The sequence below is a fragment of the Chlamydotis macqueenii genome, chromosome 6 (assembly GCF_036417535.1).
Source record: "Chlamydotis macqueenii isolate bChlMac1 chromosome 6, bChlMac1.mat, whole genome shotgun sequence".
Classification (NCBI taxonomy): Eukaryota; Metazoa; Chordata; class Aves; order Otidiformes; family Otididae; genus Chlamydotis; species Chlamydotis macqueenii.
The window spans coordinates 2231081-2243797 of record NC_141561.1 but is presented as its reverse complement, the minus strand read 5'-3'; the positions used below and the strand labels follow the sequence as shown (position 1 = coordinate 2243797).

General features: G+C 46.8%; 1 protein-coding gene and 2 long non-coding RNA genes across 4 annotated transcripts; 1 reads left to right on the top strand and 2 right to left on the bottom strand.

Annotated features, from left to right (window-relative positions):
* Nucleotides 1–240: 240 nt before the first annotated feature.
* On the bottom strand, nt 241–826 carry LOC147600163 (uncharacterized). The gene is made up of 2 exons (XR_015258871.1): nt 565–826; nt 241–400 (listed from the first exon to the last, which is right to left on the bottom strand). It is a non-coding gene; the product is annotated as an uncharacterized LOC147600163 (long non-coding RNA).
* A 2992-nt stretch (nt 827–3818) lies between these two features.
* On the top strand, nt 3819–9924 carry LOC147600162 (uncharacterized). Its single transcript, XR_015258873.1, has 3 exons — nt 3819–4188; nt 4664–4729; nt 9789–9924. It is a non-coding gene; the product is annotated as an uncharacterized LOC147600162 (long non-coding RNA).
* Nucleotides 7303–12623, bottom strand: RBM43 (RNA binding motif protein 43). Of its 2 annotated transcripts, none has more exons than XM_086750421.1 (4): nt 12015–12623; nt 9747–9945; nt 9139–9233; nt 7303–9057 (listed from the first exon to the last, which is right to left on the bottom strand). In XM_086750421.1, the coding sequence occupies exons 1-4, from the start codon at nt 12015–12017 to the stop codon at nt 8317–8319; spliced, it is 1038 nt and encodes a 345-aa protein (XP_086606547.1). In that variant the 5' UTR covers nt 12018–12623; the 3' UTR covers nt 7303–8316. The 2 variants fall into 2 exon arrangements, with proteins under 2 accessions (XP_086606547.1, XP_086606545.1); XM_086750419.1 differs by lacking the exon at nt 12015–12623 and adding an exon at nt 10910–11033.
* Between the last annotated feature and the right edge of the window lie 94 nt (nt 12624–12717).

Sequence of the window (12717 nt, the reverse complement as noted above, 5' to 3'; positions counted from 1 at the left end):
TGGCCTCATGGGCTGTCCTGGGTGCCCAGCAAAACCCACGCATCCCGAGCCAGGGGATGAAATCCCAGCTCCTTTCAGGGTGATGGGATACTCGGGCTGACCTCAGCTGAAGTCCAGCCAAAAAGGAGGCACTTTTCCTCCTAATCTGCTGCTGACCATGCTCCAGCCGTGCCTGTATTTATTGCCGATTCATACAACAGCGCGAATTCAAGTACAAACTCTGCAAAGGCCACTTAGCAGTGATATTTGACAATTCTGCTTTATTTTGCCCAGCTTCTTTATTAAAAAGCGCCGGTTATTTGCAAAGTAATTTGTGAAAATGTGAATATGCCACGTGAAGGGAATGAAGCCATTTCTCAAACTCCCGTGTCCGCTCCAGACCTGCAAAAATTACTTCATCCTGTGAAGAAAAAAAAAAAAAGTTTCATTGAACTGCATGATATAAAAATGTGTTTTTTCCAGAAACTCAGAACACACCGTCCTGTGCTTTTCCCCTCCCCGCTTTGGTTAACTTGCCCTGATTTGCCCTCTCCTGACAGAGCCCATTCCACGTGTCACCGCTACCTGATCGAATTAGCAACAGCCCACAATAAATATTTTAAAGGCAAAATTCCACAGCGTGATGAGCCGATTTTTGCAAGCTGGTGTAATAACTGTAGAAGAAACAAAAACCTCTATGAAATACCAGGAAGAATTATCAAAGGGTCTTCGGGTCTCGCATGCCAGAGCTGCGGCTACAACCGTGCACAGGCATCGCATTTTGCGGATCTTGAGGCTCATTAGTGGAAACACAGCTGTTTTCTCCAGGAAATTGTCAGCCTCTTGATGTCACACTGACTTGGTGGGGGAAGCTGTTTTAATCACCACCTGGAAATAAGACAGCAAGCGTTTACAAGTCGCAATAAGCTCTCCCCTGGGGAAGAATACAGAGCTTTATTAACTCTTTAGTGCTGCGACCCAGGTATTTATTTACTTCTGTTTGCATTTGGGCGAAGCCTGGGAGTGGTGATGGATGTGCCTTCGGACTGGCTGACACAGAAGCAGCAATGGTAGTGGGAAGACGGTTGGACTAGATGATCTTATAGGTCCCATCCAACCATGTGATTCTATGATTCTATGATTCTATGATAAGCATCTGTTGACGTGAAGATAAGAGCTGAAGAGTTGATCGGCTCAGGTGGAGGTGCCGGGCAAGCCAAGCACAGCTCACTTGCAAAAGCTTCTGGCACGCTCATTTTTGACACTTCACGTCGGTGGCACTCTCAGCACGCAGCATTCATCCCTGAGCAGGACAGGTCAGGAGCACAGACACCTGAGTGGAAAGGTCTGTATCAAATATCAGGGCAACTATGGGCTCCAGGCACCTGAAATGCTCAGGAAACGAAATCACGCCTTTCCTACGGTTGTGTATCTGGGATACCTGTCCAAGGGCTGAAAGATCTGCTAGGTCATTTTGCTTGATCTCTAAGTACTGGGAAACCTGGAGAAACACTAAGCAAGAACACATCAACCAGTTCATGATCCCAGCAAACACACTGTATGGAAACTGGAAATGCAAGGACAGTTTGCACACTGACCTCGGTGACACTGGATCCACGGCGCAAGCCAGGCTGAGCGAGGGCTCTTGCAGGAGAGGCACTGCCAGCCCTTGGGTGCCTTCCTCTGCATTCCCAGCTGGACAATAAAGCAGGCAGGAAGGGAGAGACAAAAGACTTACCTAAAAATAAGCAGTAAGAATCCAGAACTATCTAAAGTTTGTCATCTGTGCTGCTCACCTAGACACCCCGTACAGTAAGGAAGGCTGGGGGTGCTCTCTGCATATCACCTGTTCCAACATGGGGTAAATTATCCTTCGGAGGAGCCTGCCTACCCCCAACAACTACAAAGCTAGTTCCAGCAACAAACCTAATACTGCACATCTCAGCTCTGCTAAGATAAATAGCATTCTTGAGGATCTCTTATTTTATTAGGTATTCAATATGTGATTCCTACAGCAGCACTGCAAGTCTGGAGGCTCTTCAAGGTTACCCACACTCAAAAACCGAGAACATAACACAAAAAGCTAAAAATGTAACGCAGGCCCCCAACCAGCAAGACTTCAGATCCCTTCTGCAGCTCTGAGGCTGATGACACTGCACACCGAGCTCAGCACTGTGAGTGTTTGGTGCCCAGCCGGCTCCAGCCCCCGGAGAGGAGGGGCGGTGTGAAAGCTGGCCTGGTTCCTGCAGCATCGCCGCTGCGCGCTCAGGAGAGCCAAGCACAGCTCCGGGACGGCGCGTGTGCTTTAACAGGAATGCAAAGTGGTGTGGGAAGAAGGAGAAGGAGCCAAGCAGCTGGCTTCAATTAATCATCAGCTCTGGGGGAGGCTGGGAGGATGACTCTGGGATGGTGAAGGGCAGACCCGGTCGGTTGGGGAGAGGGACGGAGGGGAGGCGGGCGGCGTGGGCAGGCCGCGGCGTGGCGGGGTAACCTCAGAGCGGGTTGGTTGGGCACACTGGGGAGCAGCGGGGGCGAGGGGATAGCTCTGCAAATAGCGTTGAGCCAGCAACTAGCTAAATACCGTTATTTTGGGAGAGTTTAGGGGGAGGGTTGATAACAGTAGTTGTTATAAATACTGTTCTTTTGTGGGTTTTCTTAATCTTTCCATCTTTCTTTCATTCCTCTGCAGCCGATTCACCCTCATTTGCTCTCAGGGGCTCTGCTAGCAGTGGCGCAGCTGACGTAGCTAAACTCTAACAGCTCCACGTGTGGGAGAAACACCCCAGCTGCTACCAAGAACAGCACTTATGACTGTTTTCAAGCGCGGTTTTGGAAGCGCAGGTAAAAACCGTGCCTATGTAAGACTGTGCTCCCGGCTCCTGTCCCTTTTGCAACTAAATGAGACCCCCACCCCTGAAGGAACAGCTCTTCTCTATGTAAATAACACCGCACTTCCCTCAAGGCCTGTCTCTGCCCTATGTAAATGGAATTGCAGCCCCTCCAGGCCTGTCAGCGCCAGGCATTAATGAGCCTGCAAAATCGTTTCTTCTCTCATTTGGTTTGGCAGTGCAGATGCTTAAGTCTCTCGATGTGTTACTCAGAAAGTTTGGAAAATGTAAAGTATGCCTGAGAGAAATGCCAAATCCCTTAACTCACGGGGAAAGCGTTCATATAACTTATAGAAGGGGGGAAAGTGCTCTCGGTGGTGTTTACCGTGTGCATTAAAACTTTCCGGTCGTTAGCAGCTGGCTCTATCTGCGCAACAGCTATCTGCTAATAAACAGAAGCACACAGACAACAGTAAAAATGGTGCGTTTCTGCCAAGTACCTCTGAGGGATGGGGATTAGTGGGGAGCATCGCCCCACGAGAGCAGGACCGCTGGCTTCTGCCTGGTGACGGGGTGGTCACCCTCCACAGGGTGCACCGAGGTGATCTGCCCCACGCGGTGCCGCGTTGTGCTCGCCTGGTTCAGGGCTCTGCGGGCTGAAATAATGATGTTTAACAAGGGATTAAGTACAGCAGTGCTCAGGCTTCTGGTCATCTTAAGCCATCTGTAATCTCAGTGTGAAATCAGTAAGCGCTCGATTTCCTCACCTGTTTTTATATAACCTTGAAAGAATGTGATGTAAGAACACCTCATGTGAGCGATGAAGACCTGGAAGGGACCATTTCCAACATCTGCTCCAGGCAAACGTGACAGCTAAGGGACAGAGCAGGACCTACTCCTGGCATATCCAGGGATACGGATTGGGATTTCGGCTGCAAAGCATCTGGCTCCCTCTTGTGCTCCCCGTATTTATGGCAGGAGAAGTTGGATGGGAGAAAGTCCAGCTGGTGGCACTCGCTGGGGGAGGTGGCCTCTGCTCATCTCCTGGTGCCAAGCCCAAGGAGTAGATCACATCAGTAGCTGTTAGCCAAGACCTGACCTGTTACGGACCATCGCCACATTCTGGCATCCTGGAACTTGCCAGGAAATATCAAGCCGTTCCTGGAGCACGGCTAGGGAATAGGCTGCACAGCTCCATACGCACGACGTGCAGCCTGCTGCTTACAGCTTGATCGGGGATGAGTTGTGACTGTCAGCCATCGCTTCTGCCTTGGAGAAAATCCACCCTTCTTCAGCGCGACTCGGTCCAAGCGACAGCACTGCCATCTGTACCTACCGCGCTCAGCCTGCGATGCGTTTCCTCCTCCACCATGTCAGAAATGTAAGGAGTATTAAATGGTATCACCTGTACAAAGATAATAGAATTTTGGTTTTCCAGTACTTTTTACAGCTTATTTTTTTGGAAAAGTACTCTGTGTTGCTGGTCGTGTTCCGTACTGCTCCCGTTGCAAAGGCAGGAGCAGCAATGAGTGGGGAAATCCACCTGAAAAATGGCTTTAATGCAACGCTCCAGCAGCAGTGGCCGCTGCCATTAGAGGTAGTATTTCTTCTTAACTGAGTTACTTTTAGATTTCTTTAAAGGTCACTAATGAGTGTCAGGATACAAAGGAAAGCTGTGTTAGGCGAAGTAGAAAAAGGGATTTGTTTTCCAGCAGATGTTCTGCTAAGGAAAAAGTAAGTAGAACCAGATCGGGCTCTGACAATTCTGAATTGTTATGCAGTTTTGACTCAAATTTTTCTGTCCCCTTTTTTTTTTTTAAATCAGAATTAAAATTAATATTTTTTTTTTCTTTTAGCCAATTTGTCTGATTATCTTCAGGCAGCCTGCTGCAGAAATCACGGAAGACTCCCATCCTCTAACGGTAGGTGAAAATGGTAAACTATCTACAAGTGCTTTCACTATGTTCTCAGTTTAAAAGAGAGGGATGGAAAAGGTCCTTTCATCAGCAACTGCAGCACATTGAAGAGCAGAGGCTCAGAGGACAAGCAGTGAGTTATTCTGAATTAAATTGGATGGAAGCCACGTATCCTGTAAACACCCACCAGCCACACTGAATGCGAGGGAAGAAGTCACCGCAGAAATGTTGTGCAATGGAGACGGAATTTCCCCAGCGTTATGTTGCCCCTGCTCTACAGCTGCTTTTCTCTTGCGCAAGATGTGCAACAAAACAGGAACGTGTGTGTTTGTTTATGGGAGCCTCCTGAGAGCCAAACCGGAGCCAAGCGAGCGCCTCAGCTCCTCCGGATACACGGAGTGCTAAGTTCATCTCCTCTCTGCTGGTGGGAGAACGTCCCCATCCGACCCCAGAGGGCTGCAGGTACTGACTCACCCACCACCCTGAGCTCACCCTCAGCTGATGACTATTGTCTGTTTTCATCTGAATTTTATTCTTCCCAGCCTCCAGTGTGGCTGGATGAAGGCATAAGCCTAAAAGTCGTCTTAAAAAAAAACCAAACTTAAAATGTGTAGGAAAAATAAATAGTGTTAACTAGCAAATAGCTCATTATGTAAGACACGGCTCCCAAAAGTAGCAAGTACTTTTTCCTTAAGAAAGTGTCACTCAGGGCTTTTTTTCCTAATGGAACAACCTCCTTCCCGTCGGAACTGAATAAATCTTTTACATCACATAATCAGATGCACAGATACAAGGTGAAGTAAAGGAAGCTTTGTCCTGCCTTTGCCACGCCAGGGCAGCGCTTTGTGTCAGTGACGGCGAAAGGGCTCCGGTAAATCATTCTGCCTCCATCCACCTCCCCCATCCCCTCAGTCAACACGGAGATTGCTTTTGCCTCCAAACTGTATCACATTTTCCCGCTGAGGGATGTCAAAGTGTCTCTCGAATCCTCAGGTTTTCAGGCAACAGAAAATGGTGTTTACCCCACTGACCGTAGTTGGGTGCTGCCAGGAACCGGGCTCAGATTCTAACGCTATTTGTGACCTTTTATTTCATTCTTTGTTTTTTAGGCTTTGTCAGTAGGAAAAAAAAAAAATTAGGCTTTGTATTTTTACAACATGAACTGTTATGTATTCCCCACTGGTGAAGGGCAGCAAAGCGTCTGCATGGCGATAAGGACAAATATTTTGTTGAGGTCCCATGAGTGGATTCTCTATTTGGATTACAAGTGCAAACCTGACGCTGAGAATACTGAGTCAGCAGCGATGGTTTAGATCTAAGAAGAACATCTGATACGGCTTCCTGTGTATTTTCCAATATACAAATAGGAAATGCCGTTGTCAAGCGGAGTTTAATAGATACAGCAGTGCTTAGCCTGCCATAAAAATTACTGTGAGAAATGAGAGCTGGCAAGTCTCTTAGCAGGCCTCATACTGATTGGTTTTATTTGTTTAAGTCTTCATTGTAATGACAAAATCAGACTTTCTTTTTTTTGCTAAACATCTATTGTTTTCCACGTTATCTGCATCGTGAAGGAAGGAACAGATAGATGCTTCACTCATGATGCTGTTCTGCTGCAATGTTGTTTATATTTTTACAGCAAGCACTGCTCTATCCTGGTGGATCACGGCTTTTTTCCTGCTACGGAAAGGAGGTTCCTCTGTGGGGTTAAATCTTTGTAGCTCAGTCACAGGACACAACCTCTCTACTATCACTGGTGAAGACCCTCTGCTGCCCTTCCCTTGCACAGCTACAAGGAACCATCGAAGGTGGCAAAGGTGGGGTGTTCCTGGCCAGCGCTGCTGCAAATCTGACGTGAAAAAGTAGCCCCAGAAAGCCCGGAGCGTAACAAAAGCTACTATTTACTAATCCACCCCTACCCAGATCCCTATTTACCAGGCACTCAATAAACACAAAACAACCAACGCAAAGCTCTTTTTGTCTAAATAAATGACATCCTCGGGACAAGACCAGAGATGGCAGATGGGAAAGCACCGGGAAACAATGAGACAATGCTGGCTGGCGGGGGACAAACGGCCCCAGCACTTGGGACGTGACGGCGAAGGGGCATTGGGTGAGTGAATATGAAGAGGAGCTGTTACAGCTGAACCAGAATTCAACGATAAAATTTTATTCAACTGTGAAGTTTTCAAGATTTTCAGGTTTTGACTGAAAAACATTCACTGAAAGCGCCAGTAGCAACCAGTCAGGATTCAAACTGACACCAGTGCCGCTGGTTTACCAGTCTACCCCTAAACTTTTATTGAAGTGAACAGGAAATACCAATGCTATGAATGAGAAAAAAAAAATGAGGCTTTTCAGAAAAGGAAAGGAAAGACAGATCTGGACACTAATAAAGCACACTAATTACATTAAAGGATTATCCTTCGTAGAGGATTTTCTCTTTTACAAGGTTGAAAAACTTCCCATTTTTGCTTAAGCTCCGTGAGGAGTACCCAAAAAAGCCCCATGCCGGAGGGATGCTGCGCTCTGCAGGGAGGTTAAATCTGGGGGTTGGTTAAAAGAACGTAGACACGGTATTTTGTGTAACTGATTTCTTTAATGGCATAAAAACATATGTGCAGTCCTGCACATAAGACAAAAGAGCCAGGGCTCTGTATGTTTTGACAAAGTATTCTGAACACACTTATCACAAAATAGAAGTTATTTTCTAAATTGGTTTTATAAAACGCCTAAGTTAGGATGGGCATTTGGACTCTTGTAACAGATACAGACACGGATTTGCATAAACAGAATTTGATTCCAAAGCCCGAATGCCCCGAGATTTTCACATCAAAACTTTGGATATACTTTCATGTCTAAATAACATGCTGTCAGGGGATGGTGCAGATGCCATTACAGCTGGAAAAAAAAAACACATTATGGTTCCTATGAAAACAGACTCGCTTTTCTTCTGCTGTCAAGAACTTCCAATGCCATATTCTAAGGTCTTTCTCAGGACATGACAAGCCTGTAAATTTAATAAGCATTCCAAGTCCCCAGGTGACAAAGCTCTACCTTCTTCGTGCATCTCAGTGACGAGAACGTCATTCTGCAGATAAAGGCAACAGAAAAAGGCCACCGTTCCTGTATTCAGTGGTCATCTCCTTGCCAAAAGAAACATAACTCAACTTCAACACAGTATTTCAAATCAGGTTGGCTCACCCAGCTTTGTCAGTCTGACTTCTGATGCTAATGAGAAGTCTTTAAAAAAAATCCTCTCTTCTCATCAGATGCTCTCTGACAGCGAGACAGAATGAGCACACATATGCCCAGACCGCAGCTAACAAAAGGAAAAAGGTAGCTGTATCTGGACAAAAGAGGCCTAATTTATTCCGTCTCTAAGCACATGAGAGATACAGAGATCATTTGTTTCCTATTCGGAACTTAATTTTGTATTTGGGGGGAATGGGCTCGTTCATCCCCAGGTGCAGACTTCTCCACCTGCGAGTGGGAGGAACGTGACAGATCCGCAGGGACACAGAGGTGCACAACTTGCACCAGTACAGTCTGTATGAGAAGCGCAAGGTGTAAAAGCATGAACGCTTAACTTTCTACTTGGTTAGAAACCGGCTCAGAATCTTATTGCTCACTTCCTTTGTAAATTCAAAAATCTCAGAAGGCTTTCCTATAATATCAATGTGAGTATCGTAAGGAATGACCAAAACACGAGGGAAATGGGGTTTTACACTTTGACAGGCCGATTTGTATTTCAGCTTCTCACTTCTGGTGGGCTTCTCATAGTAGATCCTCTCTTTACGTAAAGCATCGTGGAGTTCTAGAGACTGATTTTCAATTTTCTTTTTGACTCTGAATACCTGTCCAGCATCAGACCTACTTCCAGCACTCTCAACATATACCATAGTTATATCACCATCAGCGACGTCAGAAATTACAACATCATCATTTACTAGGAATGTCCTGGGAAACATGAACTTCATGTAGTAATAGATATCTGTGTCAAGAACAACCACTTGTCTTTCCCCACCTCCATCACGAACAAAATTACTCGTTTCTGCGGCAAGTCTGTGTTGTTGTAGCCTCCTCCTTGGTCTCCGATGGAACTTACTTTCCTCTCTTTTATCCTCTGACAGGGATTTTGCTTTTAGTAAGAGAAAGTCTCTTAGCAGTTGGATTGCTGGAAATGACCCTTGAACGGAAATGTGCCCATTGGATTGCAAAGGACCAAATCTCAAAGCTGTGCTCTTCTTTTTAAGTTCTTGTATCAGATCTTCTAAAACAAACTGATCTTTGAAAACAGACATATTGAGGACAGACGTGACGGAGCTGAAGATCTAGAATTTTGAATTAGAGAAGTTAAGTAACAGTGAAGATAGCAACAGGAGCACAACTAGATAAATCATGAATGAGCTTACGTTTTCGCAGTAACGGGTTACTTTCAGCGGATAGTATCTGGACAACCTCTTGTCTTCTAGTCGATGTTCATCCTTCTTTAGAACACTCTCTACAACTAGAGAAAGCCAGATTCAGTTGTTGTGCAGTAAGATTATGCGCCATTGCCAGTCTGATGGCAAAACACTTCACAGGTGTTTTTCTCTTGATGCTTTCCCTAACCATTTCCCATATGTACACACAGGTGATTCAAGACTCTTGCCTAATATTTTACATATTAGTCAAAATTGTTCAGAGGGAGACAGAAGCCTGTCTTCTTAGAACATTAACTGCCAGAGAATTATTCTCAAAGGCCTGACTACAAAAATAACTTCTGGTATGCTTGGTATAAATCTATTCCTAAAAACAAATATACCAAACTCTTTGCACGAAGCCTGTTCAGAGTCATGACTTCACTGAACAGAAATAAAATCCTAAAACTTTGACTGACTAAAAGAGAGGCACTAGTCTCCCAGTTCTATAAACTTTTAGTACCAACAAAGAATTTAAAATCACTTGGTTTAGGGTTAACATTCTAGGGTTAATTACTTAGGGGATGGCTGTATTTGCTGCAGTACATTAATCTAAATACCTTCTTGATCTTCAAAAGTGACATATGCAACTCCTTTTTCAGTTGTTGGATACTGCACTTCTTCCACATCTCCCCCGTTATTCTTCGACATTTGGAAATGAATCATCAGTATGTCAGTCATGACATCATCGTGCAGAAGGCCATCTGGAACGCCAGCGATGACAACTGTCCTTGCCGATTTGGCAGCTCGGCCTGTTGCCTGGGCACAGAGACATGGCACAGTGTAAACGCGAGGAGAGGTTACCCAGATTCACCCTGATGGCCGAAATGACTCCCCTGCCTCTTGCACAGACAACAGGAGGTAATTAAGAAGACTGCTGAATCAGATTCCAGTGAATGCCAGGCTCCCTCAGGCACTTCTACATTACCGCGCAGTAAAATATGGCCGGACTCTTACGTGGAACTTACACCCTCTCGCTATCTTTTCTGTCAGCAGCAGATCTAAATTTAACAGCTTCTCAAATGAAAGGTCCAGTGTCACACTGGTAAGGTTGTTTCCTCTGATTCTAATATTCAACATTTGAAGAGAATGAAAAAAAATGTAATTAGAATTATAGAATGGTTTGGGTTGGAAGGGACCTTTAAAGGTCACCTAGTCCAACCCCCCTGCAAAAAGCAGGGACATAATTGTGTGTAGTGCTCAGTGAGGATTGTCTTTGCAGAGGGGAAGGGTCAGATTGCGACTGTCCTTAGTTGTCAAATTGATGACAACCGGGATCTAGGGTTGTGCTGTGACTCCTCTCCCTCCACTTACTGCAGGGATAACCTTGTTAAATTGGAAGAACATAATCCCAGTCATCTGAGACTCGCAGCGCGTAAAACAACTACACACATGATTTTCATCAGAGCAAAACCTCCCAACGCTGCAAACATGAAACCCATCCTAAATAGGATTTGCATCCCTGTCTTAAGAAAAGCGTATTTTCTTTCCATTCTTATTCCACAGACATAAACAGTTATATTTCACTGGGAATATCACAGCAAAATTACTGTAAATGGTGGAACCCTGAGGAAATTTTACAACAGATCATCGACTTCTTGGAAAAAATAAAATAATTTAGTACGCCTGCATGGCAGTATTCACGGGAACAAACTGTCAATAACTTCAGAGCGACTGTACTCAAGGTCAGTCACCCCACCTAAATTCTTTAGGCTTCTCTTACAAAGTTTCTTCTGGACCTGGGCTGCATAAAACATTAGGGCCAGCACAGCAGTTACAAAGCCTGCAGAACGTGCCGCCCGGGGCGAATGTTTCGTTGACGTGCGTCCAAAGCCTTGCAGACCACCACCGCGGCGTTTCTGAAGGCAGCAAGGAGCCAGATGCAATGCGACTGTGTAACCGTGCAAGCTTTTAATTCATAAAGACATGAGGCCTTTTTTTTTATCACCCATCGAATTTAAAGCACCAGGAGCTTTAATTATATTAGGCAATTATGTTGGTGGTAACGTTCGTGCAAAAGCAAGTTTCTGCACTAATGAGACAACATGAAGAGAATATAAACAAGGCTCTTCCAAGGCTGACGGAGTTTTATGCAGGATTTTCTCACGCTCCACAGAGACGACGCAGCTCGTGCACGAGCGGGAGCGCTCGGCTGCCAGACGGCATCTCGCACCTTGCCAGCTGGTATTCTGGAGCAACACTCCTGCCTTCTACTGGGGTTAGGAAAAAAACCACGAGCACGCAGTTCGTTTGCGCTGAATCGCTTCTCAGCCAAGTCTGCGTTCCGTGGCTGTTGGCAGGCAGCGACGCGGAGCTGCGGAACGTGACGCGGGCGGATGAGGAAGAGGAGCGCTGCAAGGCTGGTCACTGGCAACCAGAGGGCCCTGTGCGCGGCCAGGCTGCAAATTTGCCATTTCTTGTCAAATCTGCTACACGGATCGATGCTGACAGAGATCGGATGTGAAGACTTACCCATAGACCTCACTTGTTCTCACTGTTATTAAAAAAACCCTGAAATATTAGTACTAGCAAGAGGGACACCAGACTTGTTGCTACTACGAACTCACTGGAGGGTCAGGATTCACTCCCTCCACGTCGCTTTTAGCCCCCCCGAGGCTTTCACCGAGCGATGCCGAATAAGCCCCGCAGGCCCGGGCAGCGCTGCGGCGAGGGGGGCTGCGGAGGCGGGAGCGGGCCCGCGGGAAGGCCCCGGCTCTCCCCCGCCCTCAGCGCCCCCGCCCCTCCCCGCAAGCTCCCGGCGGGAAGCGGCCCTTCCCCTCGGAGGGCCCCGCACGGCCCTGCCCGCCCAGCCCGCCGCGGGCACTTGCCATGGCTCCGCCGAGCTGGGGCTTCCGCCGGCGTCCGGGGGAGCGGGCGGAGGGCGGCTGGGCCCCCCCAGCACCGCCCGTCTCGCCGCCTCCGCCTCGGCGAGGAGCTGGTGGGTGGCTCGGCCTGGCAGTGAAACTGAAACCGAAATGGCGGGCGCTGCCTTCCCGCCCTCCTCCTTCTCCTCCTCCTCCTCCGCACCGCCTCCCGCGGCGGGGAACCCGGTGGGGAAGCCGGACCCCGGTTTTTAACGAAAAATGGCGGGGCTCCCCGGGCTGCCGGGCAGCGGCCGGCCGGCCTTAGCTGGTCTCGCTCGCCGTTTATAGAAACGCCGCCTGAGCTCGTGTATTCTTGTTTTTCATCGTTAAAAAGTGTTTTCCGGCCTTTATGTGGCACCACTATTGATTTAAAATTTAAACAGTGTAATCCGTTAATCAGAGGGAAAACCGAGACATCTACAAATACTGATTGTCTTAAGTGTTAGTAAAAGCTCATCTTACGTACTGAAAACCCATAGCTTTTCACCACTCCCCCATGCTGTGATATCTTATGAGAATTTTAAACTTTTTCCTTTTTTAAGGATTTACTTCTCAACATTTATCAGTGAGGTACGGTTAAAATTCATGACATTTTTTACCTTCATCAGGTTTTTCTCCCTTTTCTTTTGAAGGCATCCAATCTTACCGACATCTAAGACCATTACAC

Coding starts and splice junctions, on each gene's coding strand:
- RBM43 (XM_086750419.1), bottom strand. CDS start 10,936: ATGCAGCCCAGGTCCAGAAGAAACTTT. Junction 9,946..10,909: donor CCAGGTCCAGAAGAAACTTT/GTAAGAGAAGCC, acceptor CTCTGTGCCCAG/GCAACAGGCCGAGCTGCCAA. Junction 9,058..9,138: donor TAACCCGTTACTGCGAAAAC/GTAAGCTCATTC, acceptor TCAAAATTCTAG/ATCTTCAGCTCCGTCACGTC.